Source organism: Muntiacus reevesi, chromosome 3 (genome assembly GCF_963930625.1).
Source record: "Muntiacus reevesi chromosome 3, mMunRee1.1, whole genome shotgun sequence".
Classification (NCBI taxonomy): domain Eukaryota; kingdom Metazoa; phylum Chordata; class Mammalia; order Artiodactyla; family Cervidae; genus Muntiacus; species Muntiacus reevesi.
In genome coordinates, this window is record NC_089251.1 from 229,262,879 (window position 1) to 229,279,512 (window position 16,634).

The following is a 16,634-nucleotide window of genomic DNA, read 5'->3' on the forward strand; positions in this document are numbered from 1 at the left end:
TATAAGCAAGCTTAAAATATTGATAGCAATCTATGTCAAAATAAATTTGAGAGTTTTTTCTATAGGCTTTAGGTATTGAATAGATCCTATTCAAGATAACACAAAGCATTTTATTATGGTTTGACAACATTTTTCTTTCCTAGTGGTGCATAAAATAATGATGTATTTTACCCTAGGTGACAAGAGGTTTGAAGAATTATAGGCAATATTTCCAGTTCAATGTATCATAAATCTGTTAAAAATTATAAAAATAAAAAACTCTTGTTCATATATATTTGTATACTTGAATAACTGGATAAACAGACATAGAAAATGTTTAACTTGTATAATAAGAATTATCCTATGAACTATTTTATTATTCAAAGTTTCTTTTGCAAAATAACTGTTTTCATAGGAGAAAGAGGAAGAATTAATAAAATATTAACCACATTTTATTTTATATGACATTAAATAATGACATAGTGGAAATTTTCTCTAAGTAAGCAAAATATTTTAGCTGCATTATTAGTAAATTAGTTCATTATAATGTTGTCACATATAATGAATATAAAATTAACATTTGTGAGTGGATTTTTTTAACCACAAAAATAAGGCTTGATGGAAATAAGTTGAGAAGCTGGATCTAAGTATCTGCTTTTGTTTTTATTTTATAAATGATTTATTTGAATAAATATCTTGTTCACTTTTTTCTTTATTAGCACTTAGCATAACATACAAGAGATTTAATTTAAAAGAAATGATTAATATACAAATGATAATAAGTAGCCTTCATAGACTATTATCCTTGGGTGAAAACAGTAGTTGCTGACTGTTGGACTGATTTCAGCCTCTTTTTCAGTTTTACTTCTTTATTGATGATGACAATCATCTTTACGACTCATTTTGTTCAGCATGCCCTAAGTGAGGGGGTGTTTTGATGAGGCAGAAGAATGGAGATTTGAGGAGAATCTTGGCGAGGACCTTTCTGACTTACCAAGACAGCTTTCTAAGTTTGTTTAATGATAAACTTCCTGAAAGCCCAAGTCAAATGACGATGAGACATATATTAGTAGAAACCACTTTAATCTTGCTACCAGAATGGGAAAAGATGACTGTGAATCAACCTACCTCTTCTACCCTACATTTGAACTTTTTTTATATTCACAATGTCTTATATAATGTGGATGGTTAATGAATGTTATTCAAATAAATATATGCTGAAAAAATGGTTAGACATATGTACATTCTTTCCTGGCTATATTACAGAGCACTTCACTGAGGTGTTATTTTAGACTGTTTTAAAAAATGATTAAAGTCTCTGCAGGCATATAGTTGGTATTTATTTTATACATGCCTTTGATGCCCACACTTTATTGGATTTTTTTCACTCACCTGTGAAGGGGACTAATTTTAATGATACTAATTTTGTGTCAAGCATTAGGTCATTTATTGATGGCAGGGTGTTTCTGGTTCATTTTACTTATGGAAGGATTTTAATTTTCTTGCTCTTCAGCATATTTCACCAGGAAAAATAACATGAGGTGAATAAATTTCTATTCCTGTCTGGATACCCAGTGACATTTTTGCAAAATACTCTATAATCACAATGATTTAACAATATGTGACAAAAATGTCTAAAATTGACAGGTGGATATGGCTGAGAGACCCCTGCACATTAAAATTGCAATGACCACCTAGAACACCTGCATGGTGATGGTTTAGTCGCCAAGTCGTGTCCAACTCTCTGTGACGCCATGGACTGTGTAGACCACCAGACTTCTCTGTCCATGGGATTCTCCATGTGGGAACTCTGGAGTGGGTTGCCATTTCCTTCTCCAAACATCTGCATATTACTTATCAAAATGTACCTTACAAGTTTGATGGCTTGAAAAGCAAAATCTGGACTTCTTTTAATTTATCAGCAAAATTAAGTTTTTTATTTTCAAAATATCAAGTTCTAAGATTAATAACAATTATTATGCAACCTTTTACTTAACCACATGTTCCAGGGATCAACAGCATCAAAATCACCTGGAAACATTTTAAAACCTGTATATTCTCAGACTGCACCCTAGATCTGCTAAACTGGAGATTGCCTGCTACCCAATCCCCAGGTGATCCCTCTATACATTCAAGAGATGTTCTGGAAGCTATACCCTTTCGTCATCTCTGATTTTGTTAGTTTTTTTTTTTTTGAATCTTTGAAATGTATCTTGACTCCAACATCTTTCTCTCAAAGTAGACATGAATTATGGCATTCTTCAACAGAATGAAAATGTACCTGACTAGATTTTAGAAGAAAAGTAATCTCCATTTTACAAGCTTCAAAGCCCTGTGAACAAATGTCTATTTATGTTCTCAGGAATTTTTGAGTTATACAATAATTCTTTTTTCTAAATAAAAAGACAGTTGTATCTACTAAATGAATTCCTTTTGTACCTGATCTTCCACTGATAGTCTCATAATGTTATTTTAGCTTTCTTAGACTCGTGTCCAAATCATGCCGTTTTGTTCCCTAGAGTTAATGTAAAATTAAAAAAAAAAAAAGTTCAAATAATACTAGTAAGTATTCATATTTCATTTTCAAAGTACCAAGTGAATACTCACAATATATATAAAAGGGAAAATAATTTTAGATAACCATAAAGTGTTGCTGTAATAAGGAACTTTTGAGTCTAATTTTGTGTCATAATGGGTATTTTTATTACAATGATCAGAAGGAAAAATGAACTTATTAGCTTGTCCCTCTTCTTTCCTTTCTTCCAGATGCAAGACAAAGGTCTACCCTGATGAACTTCCAAACACAAGTGTAGTCATTGTATTTCATAATGAAGCTTGGAGCACTCTCCTCAGAACTGTTTACAGTGTTATAAATCGGTCCCCACACTATCTGCTCTCTGAGGTCATCTTGGTAGATGATGCTAGTGAAAGAGGTAAAATTATTTTTATTGTGTATATATTTTTTAATTAAGAGCTTTATTGTGTTCAAAAAGATAACAGGGTAATGATCCATATTTTCCTTGTCATTATACTAAACCTAAAACTACCTATCAAATTTTTTCAGTATATCTAGTCAGTGCCACTCCAGAAACAAGTAACTAATTCTTTCAGTTTACCTCATGATTCCATTTGGTTCTTACTAACCTAAGAAATCAGCCAAAATGACTTTCCAAAGTATTTCTCTTTTTTCCCAACTCAATTGATCATATGACTGAACATTTATATGACACAGTAGGTATCTGGTTCTCTTTTTTTAGTGTAGGTAAAAGAAAAATAACATATTTAAGAAGACTGCATTTGCCAATGTGGCCCAGTTTATAAATTACAGTCTAGTATATTAGCTTCCTAGTGTAGCCTTATCCTTGTCAACCATGTGATAGAGTCATAATGAACTGTACACTAGTAGTGATGAAATCTCTGTATCTTTATTTTTTTTTTTAACCTAATGCAAAGCATGTTGATAGGAGTTGACTATCACTTCTGTGTGTTGAATTTCCATCTAGGTAGTGGTATCACTTCTCTGTCTTAAAAGAATTTCAAGACTTTATAAATTCTTAATTGCACATTACAGATTTTCTCAAGTTAACATTAGAGAATTATGTGAAAAATTTAGAAGTGCCAGTAAAAATTATTAGAATGGAAGAGCGCTCTGGGTTAATACGTGCCCGCCTTCGAGGAGCAGCTGCTTCAAAAGGACAAGTCATAACTTTCCTGGATGCCCACTGTGAATGCACGTTAGGATGGCTAGAGCCCTTGCTGGCAAGAATAAAGGAGGACAGGTAAGAATTCATATGCTCTGTCTGTCTGGATTTTGACTTAACTTGTTAGGACCGTTACAGCTATCCCTCAAAACTTTTCTTCCCAAGCTGCTATTTTCAGAATGTTTATTTCCTAGCTTTTAAAAAAGAAGTCCCCTTACTCCTTATTTAATTAAGATCTTGGTTTATTTATGCCAAACCTGAATATTTGATTAAGAAAGTCAAGCAATTAAAACAGTAAAGATGCTGAATATTCATTTTATAGATGAAGGAAATCAGTCCAATCAGAAATAGTAGTATATTTTACAAAATATATTTTCAAAGCAGCTTTGTCTTCACAACCACTCTGTGAGGTAGATAATAAAGATACTCTTCTCTGTGTCTGATGATAGGGAGGAACAGATGAGTTAAATAGCTTGTCCTAGAAATTGTAAATGACGAGGACAACAATTTAGGGCTCCCCACTTCCAGAACAATCTTCTCTCTTCCTAGTCACTGTTCTTAATCAAAGTCAAGTGCAAGCCACCTTGAAGATCTTAAAAATAAACTCATATACATTCATGCACCCCACTGAAATGAAATAATGATTTAAAGAAAAGCGCAGCTGTAAGAATGTTTAAGTAGTACTGCCATTCTATACAGACAGCATGAATGAAGAATGCTTTATAGAAATTAGAAACCCTCATGGATACCTGCAATTCTTTCCCATGTGATTCTATGAAGTTTAAATGGATTTCTTGCAGTTACTAATAACTATTGATGATAAATGAGTACCATTCCTAAGCACCTAATGAAGACAATTATGCCGATTGCTGTCTGAAATAATAGCAAAACATTGCATAGCACCTTGCTTGTACAGTCATTTCACGAACAGTAGAAAGGTCTTCTTAGAATTGAAGTTTTTAATTAAGGCTCCAAGACAGGGGCTGCTTTGTGTGAGCTACTGCAGCTCTATCACATAAATGGCATGATTTGGTATTTGCCAGGAAGATGGATGGAGGTTGTCAGTAAAATGAACCATGGCAGTTGAAGAAAGCAGTGGGAACCTTTTAGTCTACTGAATGTAATATATGGGTAATAACACTTTTCCATTCTGTGTATTGTACAGTATGCACAGGAGGGTAAGGCTGGCAAAGTAAAATGAACTTGGAACATCTTAAATGCATTTCCTGGCAGCTTTTCATACATTATGCTGCTTTTTAAAACATGTGTTTCATATTCAACTTAGTGAGATTATAATATAATGTTACTTCACTATGGTCATGAATAGATCATTTGTTTTTTAATCTAACAACATATTTAGATGTTCATTATATGAACATATAATGAACTCTAATGTCTTATCTTGCTTATATGTTCTAAAGTTGACATAACTAGATACTAAAGTTCTGTTCAAGGTTATTAGATCTAATGTCATCTCCCTATAATTTAAATTGTTAAATTTAGTAAAGAAAGAAAGATATTTTTTTTAATAAGGACCAGAGTTACCAAGAAGCTTATCCAAGGCTAGGTGAAACCTTTCAATTTCTTTCTTTCCCTTTTTTTTTTTTAAGATTCATTTGTTTATTTTCACGGCTGTACTGGGTCTTTGCAGCTGTGCATGGGCTCTCTCTAGTTGTGGCAAGCAGAGGCTGCTCTCTCGCTGCTGTGTGTAGGCCTCTCATTTCCGTGGTTTCTCTTGTTGCAGAGCACAGGCTCTAGGCACATGGGGTTCAGTAGTCACAGTGTGTGGGCTCCAGGGCTCGAGAGTGCTGGCTCTGTGGTGCTCAGGCTTAGCTGGCCCATGGCATGTGGGATCCTCCCAGACCAGGGATCAAACCTGTGTCCATGGCATTGGCAGGTGAATTCTTCACCACTGAATCATCAGCAAAGTTTGAAACCTTTTAACTTCAGAGGACTCTAGACATTGGTCAATTGTGTGGCATATAAGATCTATTAGAAATTGAGCGTTGGTGATACAGGTATTGCAAAACCAGAATAAATAATGGGCAACATTTCCTTGTTTTCCATGTCTGTGGATGATTCTAGAGCATATTTGTGTATTTGCTTTATATCTTATATGATAAACAAGCTCTACTTTTTGGAATTAGCTACAAACAAGACTCAATTGTTTAAACATTTACTTTGGAGATGACAGAAGGTTAACACCGTAATAAAACATATAGGCTTGGAATAGGGATAGACTAGAGAAAGTGAAACATGGATTAAAAGAATTCCTAATGACCTCCCATGGTGCAAAGTTCCTTATCCTAAAAAACCACCACCAAGAATATCAAATCTATGTGTGTATAACTTAATCACTTTGCTATGCAAAGTGATATATATAGTATAAATTAACAACATTGTAAATCAACTTTACTTCAGTAAAATAAATTAAAAAAGAAAAGAATACCAAATCTTCTGGCTCTTCCTCTTACTTTAAGAAAAAAATGAATCATAAAACTCCAGAGACTGAAGTTGCTTATCTTTTCCTATTTTAAAAAATGTAGATTGTTAGTGTAAACTGCTGGTCTAAGATGATTCACTCAGAAATTGTCATGAATGTAATATCTTTCATAGGAAATATTTACTTATACTGATGATCATGATTTTTATTGTTGCTTGTCTTTGTGGATTTTCATTTGTTTGTTTTCCATGAACATTTTCTCTGAGCTCTCTCTTTAATCTAAACTATTGCCTTTGAGAGTCAAGCTACCAGATTGAATTTGCTATCATTCATCCTTCACTCCCTGCATACCGTTGCTTTTCAGTGGGCTATAGCTGAAATGCTGCATAATATCAAAGCAATCTACTAATCATGCTGTGGGGAGAGGTTTAATGAAAAATAGGCCATGCTCATCCTGCTGAGTTAGTACTAAGAATGCATTTGGAAATTAGCTTGAGGATCAATTAGTATATTTGATTAGATTATACATGATAGAATAAAAGTAGACTGAAGTTGGATGTAATAAAAGGAAGTAATTCCATGGAGAAAAAGGTAACATGACAATAAAGGCAAATTAAAGTCAAAAAATAATTAAATTTCAATGTATCAGCTATGTGATGTTTAAAGAAGCTAATGAAATGTTTAAATCATCATTTTTGCATCAGCTGATTTTAGTTTCTCTGTAGGAAGACAGTTGTATGCCCCATCATTGATGTGATTAGTGATGACACCTTTGAATACATGGCTGGATCAGACATGACTTATGGGGGTTTTAACTGGAAACTGAATTTCCGTTGGTATCCTGTTCCCCAAAGAGAAATGGATAGAAGGAAAGGAGACAGAACATTACCTGTCAGGTATGTGGAGCATTTCTTCCAAAGCATAGAATGTGTATTCCTAGAACAATTAAGATATATTATATACCTGTTATTCATTCTTTAGGCTTTCAAAGACATCTACTTTTTATTCAAATACATATATGTATTATCGTGAGCATGATCATCCTAGAATCAATGGAAATATTAATTCTAGTTTAAATCAGCACGAACAAATTTAAGTATTGGCAGAGTACCAGTTATTTTTTGAAACTTTGTGTATTCTTATATTCAAAGTATATGTATTGTTAATTTTCCATGTGACAAACATGTATTAGCTTTGATACTTCAGGTGTAGATATATACCTACCTAAATGTAGCTTATACAGGGGTATGCTCAAAATTGAACTAACCAAAAATGTTTTGGTAAATGTTTTAAATTTGCCAACCTTAAAGAGCTACTTTCCCTATAGATACAATAAAAGATTCATTTGGAAAATTTTAATATATTAACAATTATGAAACATTTGTTCCAAATTATTTTAAGAATCTGCTTAACTTGAAATAATTACACTTAAAATATGTACGTCCTTAACTGAGAATATATATATATACACACACACATATATAGGTATACATGTACACCTATCATATACATCTTCAGTTTTCTAGACAAGCATTATCACCTTCTTCCTTTAACATATTGTTGTATACCTCTTACCTGCAACTAAAAATTGATTCTCTGAACAATACTTGGGGAAGAAGTTCACTAGTTTAGCTCTTTAAGATGAATTTGGCAAATCATCATTTGATTGGAAAATAGGCTTTTCCAGTGGTTCAGTGGTAAAGAATTTGCTTACAGTGCAAGAGATATAAGAGACATGGATTCAGTCCCTGGGTTGGGAACATCCTCTGGAGGAGGAAATGGCAACCTACCCCAGTATTCTTGTCTGGAAAATTCCATGGCAGAGGATCCTGGAGGGCTACAGCAGAGGGTTGCAAAGAGTCGGACACGACTGAGCACATACACACAGATGACCAAGAGAGAGAGAGAGCATAGAGAAATACCCTAATGTTTTAAAACAATGTATATATACATAAAACCCACTATCTAAACAAGAATATCTCAACCTACTCAGAGAATGGCTTATTCATTGTTAAGACTAATTATATAATGAATTAATTGAAGCTAACTCAAAAAAAAGCTAATAACAAGCTAATAACTGCTTGTTATTGAACAATTAAATATTGAGACTGTTAACTCTCTTGAGATATTAATTACATCAAAATAGTAAAAAGTATTTCCAAACAGTTGCATAAGGATGTGAAATTATCATGTCAATATGTGGAGTGTAATTTAGTAGTCCTTAAGTTTTGCTGTCATCTTCACATTCACCATGTCTTATTGCTCCTTGGCTTTAACAACTTGAAGGAATACAATGCCTCATGTTACCATTGTTTATTTAGAAATCCTATTTCCCTAGATCATAGTTTTATTTATTGTTAGATGATTTCTCAGCTTCAGAACCCAAGTGGAAATTATCAAAGTACTTGACCAGTACATTCAAGTAGAGATAGTGTGTTTATTTATTTGAAAATGAAGTTTAGAAGAATGCATGTGAGTATTTATTTTTTAACATGTTGGCAAAAGTTCTGCTTTATTTAATTAGTTTCTCCCAAATTCGAAACATGCATAATTAAGAGGTAGCCATTATTCATACGAAGAAATTGCCAGTGTTATTCATAAAATTAAAGATCTACGGAGAAATCAACCATTATCTCTCATCTTTAACTGAAACAAAAGAGGAAACATCTAAATTGCTGTATTTTAATCACAACTTATGTGATTTTTATTATAATAACATGGAGCAAAGATGGAATCTGAGTATGTTTATTTGTTTGCCTCAGTAATTGCACAGTATTTTCACTGTGAAGGGACAGTATTTCAGTGCTAAGGAGCAAGAGAAACAGAAATCTCAGTCTTTGCTGAAGTTTCAAGATTTTTATGGCAAAAGGTTAATTAATTCACAGGCTCTGTTGTAATAGCCTGCAGGTAATTTTCATCAGCATAGCTGTAACGTGAACTTTCTCTGTACTTGTAATCTATTACTTGACAGTGTGATCATTTTTCTTGCATTCATACAAACAGATAAATCATTGTAAGTGTTAAAGACAATTTTTTTTTCTACTTGATTAACAGAATTCTGAATAGCTAAAGTGATTAAAACGAGGTTGAAATTTTGGTTTTCTTAGTAGAATGCTTTATTTAAAATGTCAGTTATGACAGAACTTTCTAGGGACTATAATTGGCTAGTTAGTCATCATTTAGAAATACAGTCACACATCTGCATACACAGAGAAACAACTTGAACTTGTAACCTAACCTTAGTTATACTGCATTTAAAGTAAAGTTTATAATGGTTATACTTATTATTCTATTGTCAACCTCTGGTCTTTGATATTTTCTTTTTGATAATAAATGGAGTTCATGAAATGCTTGGCATTTGTGAAGTTATGAGTGTGGAATAATAGCATACATAATCCAGCTTTGTTCTTTCTATTTAGTTTTCTGTAATCAGTAAACTGTCCTTGACATTTTAGTAGTTAAATTATATGACTTTTCAGAAATATCTCAACTCTATGTACAAAAATATAGTAATCAAATTATTAAACCAGAAGCCATTAACCAAGAGCTTGTGTGTCGAATACGCTCTATAGATGTATTTTCTTTGGCCTATATAATGTTTGGCATTTATTAAAATTGCCAGTGTTTCTAAAATGAGATATTTAAAATAAAAATCTAAATTTCAAGCTATTCTTTAGAAATAAGAAGATTTTGCTACAATGGTCCAGTTTCCTACTTGGCATAACCAGGACTAACTGAGTAAAAAATGCCCATGTAGAAATAGCATGATAGTTTAGCCCTGTCTCCCAGTTCCTTTTTCAGTGTGTGTCTCCCTGATTCTAAGGCTGAAGATCAACTGCCATTTTTCATTCTTGCACTTGGAGAAATATTTCTCTGGATCTGTGTCCCAATCACAGGTGAGAGAAATATGCTTATTGCAACTAATTGACTTCACATATTTTTATTTGCATGGCTATAATCTTTTAAAGGGCTTCCTTGATGGCTCAGATGGTAAAGAATTCGCCTACAATGTGGGAGACCTGGGTTCGATCCCTAGGAGGAGGGGATGGCAACCCACTCCAGTATTCTAGCCTGGAGAATCCCCATGGACAGAGGAGCCTGGCGGGCTACAGTCCATGGGGTTGGAGAGTCAGCCATGACTGAGCAATTAAGCACAGCACAATCATTTAAATCTTTTATAATCTTTGATTTAGAGGCTACTGCCTGAAAAATGGCTGAGTTTGAAAGTCATTGAACACACAAGCCCTGCTCAGAGTCTAGCATCAGCCAGAGTCTACTGGATAAGGAAAAGGCCAGCACAAAGTGGAGAGAGTGGAGGTACAGGATTTAAACAAAGTCAGCTGATAGAGAGGTGTGTGCTTCTGAAAAAGAACCTGACGCTTAAATCTTATTGCTTGTGTTTATCTCTTAAGTATGCCCTACAAGTAACCCTAAATAAATAGTTGTAAAGATATTAGTTTCTACTTTAATTTCTCACTGATTAAAACAGATTACTTAATTAAAAATCTACAGGGTTATTTATCAAGTCTATTTGTCTTTCCCTTTTGTGTCTTACTTTATGGACTTTTTTCCCCACAATTTGTCATTATTAATATTCTTAGTATGACTCCATTCTTACTTTGAGTACCATGTTCAATATTTTTCTCAAGCAAAACTAGAGTTCTAGATTGTCTTCTAATCCATGCTAGCATAATATTGAATGAATGAGGCGTAAATGCCATTATGAGTTTTTTATTTCTGACACATTTGACTTTGTCCATTTTTGTTAACATTTGTCTAATCTCATACATGTATTTTTATCTCATTGAAATTAGGAATTTATAAAGAAAATCAAATAAATTAAGCAATAGTATTAAAAACACCTTGGGTTACAATTATTATGAATAACTCATAGTGTTCATATATATTATTTCCTGTGTCCTTCTTATATGATATGACACAAGGAGCATTGAAGTTGGCTTTGGAGGATCTGAGTTTTATTTCAAGCTCCTCCTATTGAGAATTTAGCAATTCTCCTTAACGCTGAAATGGAAAATCATCCTCCTTGTCTTGCTTTTAACTTGTGAAGTGCTGTAAAACATTAAATGAAATTTGAGACTATTTTAAAGGTAATTTTTTTCTGATAATATAAGTAGAATACACATGGATTGAAAAATAAATGTGAAAAATATCTGTATTTTTAAGCAGAACACCAGTGAGCCAGGTCTTTCATATTTTGTTATTTACTTCCAGCGCATCTCTTTCCAGATACGTTTCTCCACAGTTTAAAAGTTGGTATATCAACTTAGTATCTTTAATGCCATTAAACATTGTCACAAATAAAAATTTTAATGGTTGGTAATATCTAAATTATTTACTGATCTCTTTTTCAATTTTTGATAATCAAAGTCAACCTGAGAGTTTTACACTTTATTTTTTTGCCATTTGTATCTGTGATCTACAGTTTTTGCATATAACACAGTCTCTTTAGAATTATGCATTCAAGCAATATGAAATTTGTTTTAATATCCTGATACCTTTTGCAAGTTTGATTTCCCTCTCCCCCCAAATCATCACTAACTTCAATTTATCAGGAAGTATAATAAGTGAAATACACTTATTCTGTAAAATCTGAGACAATGTTTGTTATTATATAGTAGCAACTAGTGATATATTTCTTAGTTTTTAGCTATCAGACTTTATTTTCCTCAGTCCAGTGAAAATTGCACTTTGAAATTGGATAAAAGAAGCATAGGTAATGCCTATGAGACACCTCTTTAAAATAAGAGATGCTAAAGAAACAGCACAGAGAAAGTGAAGTTTGTGCATAGAATAGATTTTGAAAGAGTTGAACTTCAGAATATTCAACATTCATACCTACTTGTATTGAAGTCTAATATTTGCTGATTTTGAGAAAAAAATATTCTACCCCAGGTGGAATCTTTATATTCTTTGGAGAAAATAACACATTAATAGTATATTACTTCCTAATGGTTTAGGGGATAATTTGAAAGAGTTTCCTAGCAATCTGTTGGAATGAGATGGAAACAAGTCTGGTACAGAAAGTTTACAGGGTGATAAATAAACTATCATATTTATGTACTGAATAATTAATTAACAAAAACATTTTAAAATATCTGGCCCCATTTTTTATTTTAACCCATCTGAAGCACTAAATGAAAAAAAAAAAATTTGCACCATTTATTATATATCCTCTTTGGAAGTTTAGAGTTTTATCAGGTGGTGAAGATTATGAAAAAGGATTTAGGAAAAAGGAAAAAAAAAACTGTTCCTTCTTTGGGAATGTAGGTCTTTAAACACAGGTTACTGTATTTGATTCTAGTACTTCTTGATAAATGGATTCTTTGGCAGAAAAAAAAGCATTTGTCCCTATTGGGCAGAACTTTAATTTTTTTCTTATTCTTTAAATATAGCTTTGAAATTATCTGTGTTCCATAGACTCTGCAGCATCTGAACAAGTTTCCTGCTCAGAGGCTAAGTTGACATAACTCTTAAAATAACAGTTTCTTCTATACCAAAAGCTGCACCTTCTTACTCAAACATATGTTCAAATCAGTGTTGTGGTATGCAATATTCCACTAAACTTCCCGCTTTTCTCTATCCAAAAACCTTTAATTACATTCAACATGCAATTATTCATTACTTACTCTAGTAAAAGAATAGTTTATGCCTTTGGTTCCTTTCTTTCTCTTCTTTTTTTTTTTAATATTAAGTATAGTTGACAGAATACAGAAGGAAGGAAAGAAACTCACAGTGTCTAAATTTACTTTAGTTTCTAAACATTCACAGTGGTTAACCAATTGAAGTCATTATTTTTTTTATGACTTGAACAAAATCAAACTTATGGAACTATTTCAGCTTTTTGCCTCACATTTGTATAAATAATAAAATGTTTATGCTTTTCTTTTCTCTTTATCATAGTTTATAATATGTGAGAAATTTTATTAATGCAGAGCTGAAACCTGATTATCTAGATACTGTGTAATTTGACTACTGCAAATAACAGCCGAAAGCTGAGCTATAGTCTCACAAATCTTCTTTAGACTTTTCTCCAGAGATCCTGGTTATTTGCCAAGTAAGATTAAATAGAATCCTAGTATATCAAAGGATTAGTGAGAAGAAGTGATGTTTCAATAACTTTACAAGAAATTGCTTTGAACAGCAGTACTAACAGTCACAGAAAAACATGATACATATATTTGGAGCTTGAAATCAGGAAAAGACTATTTCAAATTAGCTATATCAAATCTTTTGTTGTGTGAGTTATATGGATAACTGGAAGCTGGTTAGATGGAGAAATAAATGACTGATATATAGAAGGAATTTTTTTCTCAACTGGACCATCAACTACTTGGTGGTTCCTGAATAAGATATTTAAATACATTGCGGTTAAATTTGGTTGATCACATCTGTAGGGATTTTAAAGCCCTAAAATATTACACTTCTATTAAAAATTGATTTGAGTCTGAAAATAAGATAAAGCTGATTATTATCTTGACAAACAGATGTTTTCCTCTTCCTCATTAAAATTAAAATTTAAGTGTGCAGTACTTGCTTAGTGCTGATACTATTCTAAGAGTATCACATACATTATCATATATCCCCAACTTATAGATGATCAAATTAAAGTACAGAAAAGGGACTTGTTGAAGGTCACATTGTGGAATTGAGCTTCAAATCTAGTCAGTCCAGATACAAAGTCCATATTCCTAAAACTAACTAGCTTCATCTTGGAGTGTCTTTACTGTGTACATTCTTTTCATACACGTAGTGGTTATACCAGCCCAGTGTAAAATACAGGATATATCATCTTATTGGTGAAAATGCATCATTGCATTTTAGCATTACTGAATAATCAAATGTATTCTATCACAATTTCTTTTGCCTTATGAAGTTCTGATGAAAATCTTCAGTATTTTTCCTTGTCAAATGCTTACTTTTCAAGTTCTTCACTACTCTGTGTTGTTATAAAGCTTTATATCTTTATTTCTAAAATACTATCAAACTCAATCCCCAAAATTCTTACTAGATGATAAGGTCTTTAAATATCCTGGAATTCGTGAAGTCATCTTTATTATCAATTTAGCAGATGTAAGCAAAGAATTTTTTTTCACAGTTTCAGAAATACAGTTGCAGGTAACTTTAACTTACAATATGGACATGGGGATGCATATTCTTTCTTGTTTATTTCAGTTATTCAATAAATGTCTATTAATATTAAACCAATATATTAACTGTACTTATAGACGTGGTAAGATGTTTATAGTAATAAATATAATAGTCAATAAGAAGTGACAATTGCCTCAAGAGAAGCAGAGTGCTATAGTACAAGGAAGAAGGGAAAGATGACAACTAGACTGGAGGGAAGAGGTTTGTACCAAAGCCAGCCTGTATGGACTACATAAATTTTGCGTTGACCTGAGCAGGTTTAAACATTTAAGGGGAGTTTACAAGGAAAGATTTAAGTGGCAAATGGATGAACAGATGTACGAAGGTTTGAAAGTGTGAAGCATTCACTGCAAACAACTAAACTTTTGCATGTGTACATGCTTAGTCACTTCAGTCGTGTCCGACTCTTTGTGACCTCATGGACTGTATCCCCCCCTGGTTCCTTTGTCCATGGGATTTTCCAGGCAAGGATGCTAGAATGGGATGCATGCCCTCCTTCAAGGGATTTCCTGATCCAGGGATCAATTGAACCCATGTCTCCTGCATCTCTTGCATTGGCAGGCAGGTTCTTTACTACTAGTGCCACCTGGGAAGCCCACTTTAAATACATAAAGATAGTTAAATGAAGGAGCTCATTGGGTCGCTCTACATCACTAATAGCAAAATAATATAAAAATCTGAAATTTTTTAAATATAGGTTTTGGAACATCTGGTTAATGTTTTAAGAGGAATTTTTATTTAGAGAAATTAAACAGGCTATGGTTTACAGAATACATTTTGGATGTTGCAGACTGCAGAAGTAATAACATTCCATAACAAATAGTTAGAAATAACGACAAAAATTGGATAACAGAGATAAGTGTCAGAAAATATTTAAAAAGGAGGAAGTATGTGGAAAATGACTGAATGAGACAAAATGATAAAGGTGCTAAATGGTGGTTTGATGAAATAAAATCTGATGAATAAAGTCTTAGGACTTTAGAAGGACATAGAGGTCTTTGAAAGAGAAGCAGACATGGTAGCACTTTCTCTGTTATATACACTGAGCAGAGTCAGGAGGAGTTTTTTAAGAAAGCATCTAGTGAGTTATTGAAAGAGCACAACCAATGCAGAGTAGAGAAGAGACTACATAGATCAGGAGGTGATGCTAAGGGCAGAAGACCAAGTAAAGAGTTTAGAAAGAGAAAAGTGCCTCTGAGAGACCCTTGAGAAGACTACATTTTGAGATCTGACATCCAGCAATGGAAAGGAAGGGGCATCGATAAGTATCATACAATATTCAAATTGGTAGAAGGAGAAAACTCTCTAGAACGATGCAGTGGGAATCAGAGGTGAAAAGAATTTCAAGCAAGGAGGCTGATAGATTGTGTTAAATGCTTTCAAAGGAAAGGCTATTGAAGTTCATAATCAATAGTCTCTTCCAGAAGGAAGTTATTGCAGAGATGGGAACAAGATCCAGATTCTAGTTAGAAGGTCAAGAGGAGTTGAGGGAGTATGTAAAAACCATCCTTTCAATAAGGTCACCAGTAAAAGTTATGTCCCTGGTTTAAGTGAGCAATAGAATGGAGTGAAGATGTATCGTAGTTTAGGATAGAACTTAATTGAGCAGTTTTGTAAGCTCAAAGGGACAATCTAAAAATCAAAGGTATGAAATACAGATGTAATAGTCAGTGAACAAAGACTTCCCTGATGACTCAGCTGGTGAAGAATCTGCCTTTAATGCAGGAGACCTGAGCTTGATCCCTGGGTTGGGAAGATACCCTGGAGAAGGAAATGGCAACCCATTCCAGTATTCTTGCTTGGAGAATCCTATGGACAGAGAATCTCATGTATAGAGAGAATCTCATGGATAGAGGAAGCTGGCTAGTTGCACTTCATGGGGTCACAAAGAGTGAGACATGACTGAGCAACTCATTTTCAATAGTCAATAAACAGGTAGCTGGAAGGTTGCAGGTATACTTTAGAGGTGGTGGGTTTGGTTCCAGGCTGCTGCAATAAGTGAATATTGGGTTAAAGTGAGTAATACTTTTTCTGGCTTCCTGGTGCATTTAAAAGTTATGTTTATATCATACTGTAGTCTATTAAGTGTTCAAGAGCATTGCCTCTAAAACAATGTATATACCTTAGCTAAAAAATACTTGCTAAAAAATTCTAACCATATCAGAGCCTATAGGGATGAAGGGTCTTATCTGGATGCTGTTGTTGATGCCTGCTGACAAATTAGGGTGGGCTTACTAGAAAGTTGGTGTGATTGTAGAAATTTCTTAAGACAGTAAATCTTACCACATCGATTGACTCTTTCACAAACTATTTCTCTGTAGCATGTAATGTTATTAGATAAC

The 16,634-nt window shown here is 33.3% G+C and overlaps 1 protein-coding gene across 4 annotated transcripts in view; it reads left to right on the plus strand.

Moving 5' to 3' along the window:
- GALNT13 (polypeptide N-acetylgalactosaminyltransferase 13) overlaps positions 1 to 16,634 on the plus strand; it is a 603,283-nt gene that overhangs the window by 387,599 nt on the left and 199,050 nt on the right. For all 4 annotated transcript variants that reach the window (XM_065927851.1, XM_065927849.1, XM_065927850.1 and 1 more), the window contains exons 5-7: positions 2,746 to 2,912; positions 3,551 to 3,758; positions 6,849 to 7,019. In XM_065927851.1, coding sequence (XP_065783923.1) covers positions 2,746 to 2,912; positions 3,551 to 3,758; positions 6,849 to 7,019 — 546 coding nt within the window. The remainder of the gene's footprint in view (positions 1 to 2,745; positions 2,913 to 3,550; positions 3,759 to 6,848; positions 7,020 to 16,634) is intronic.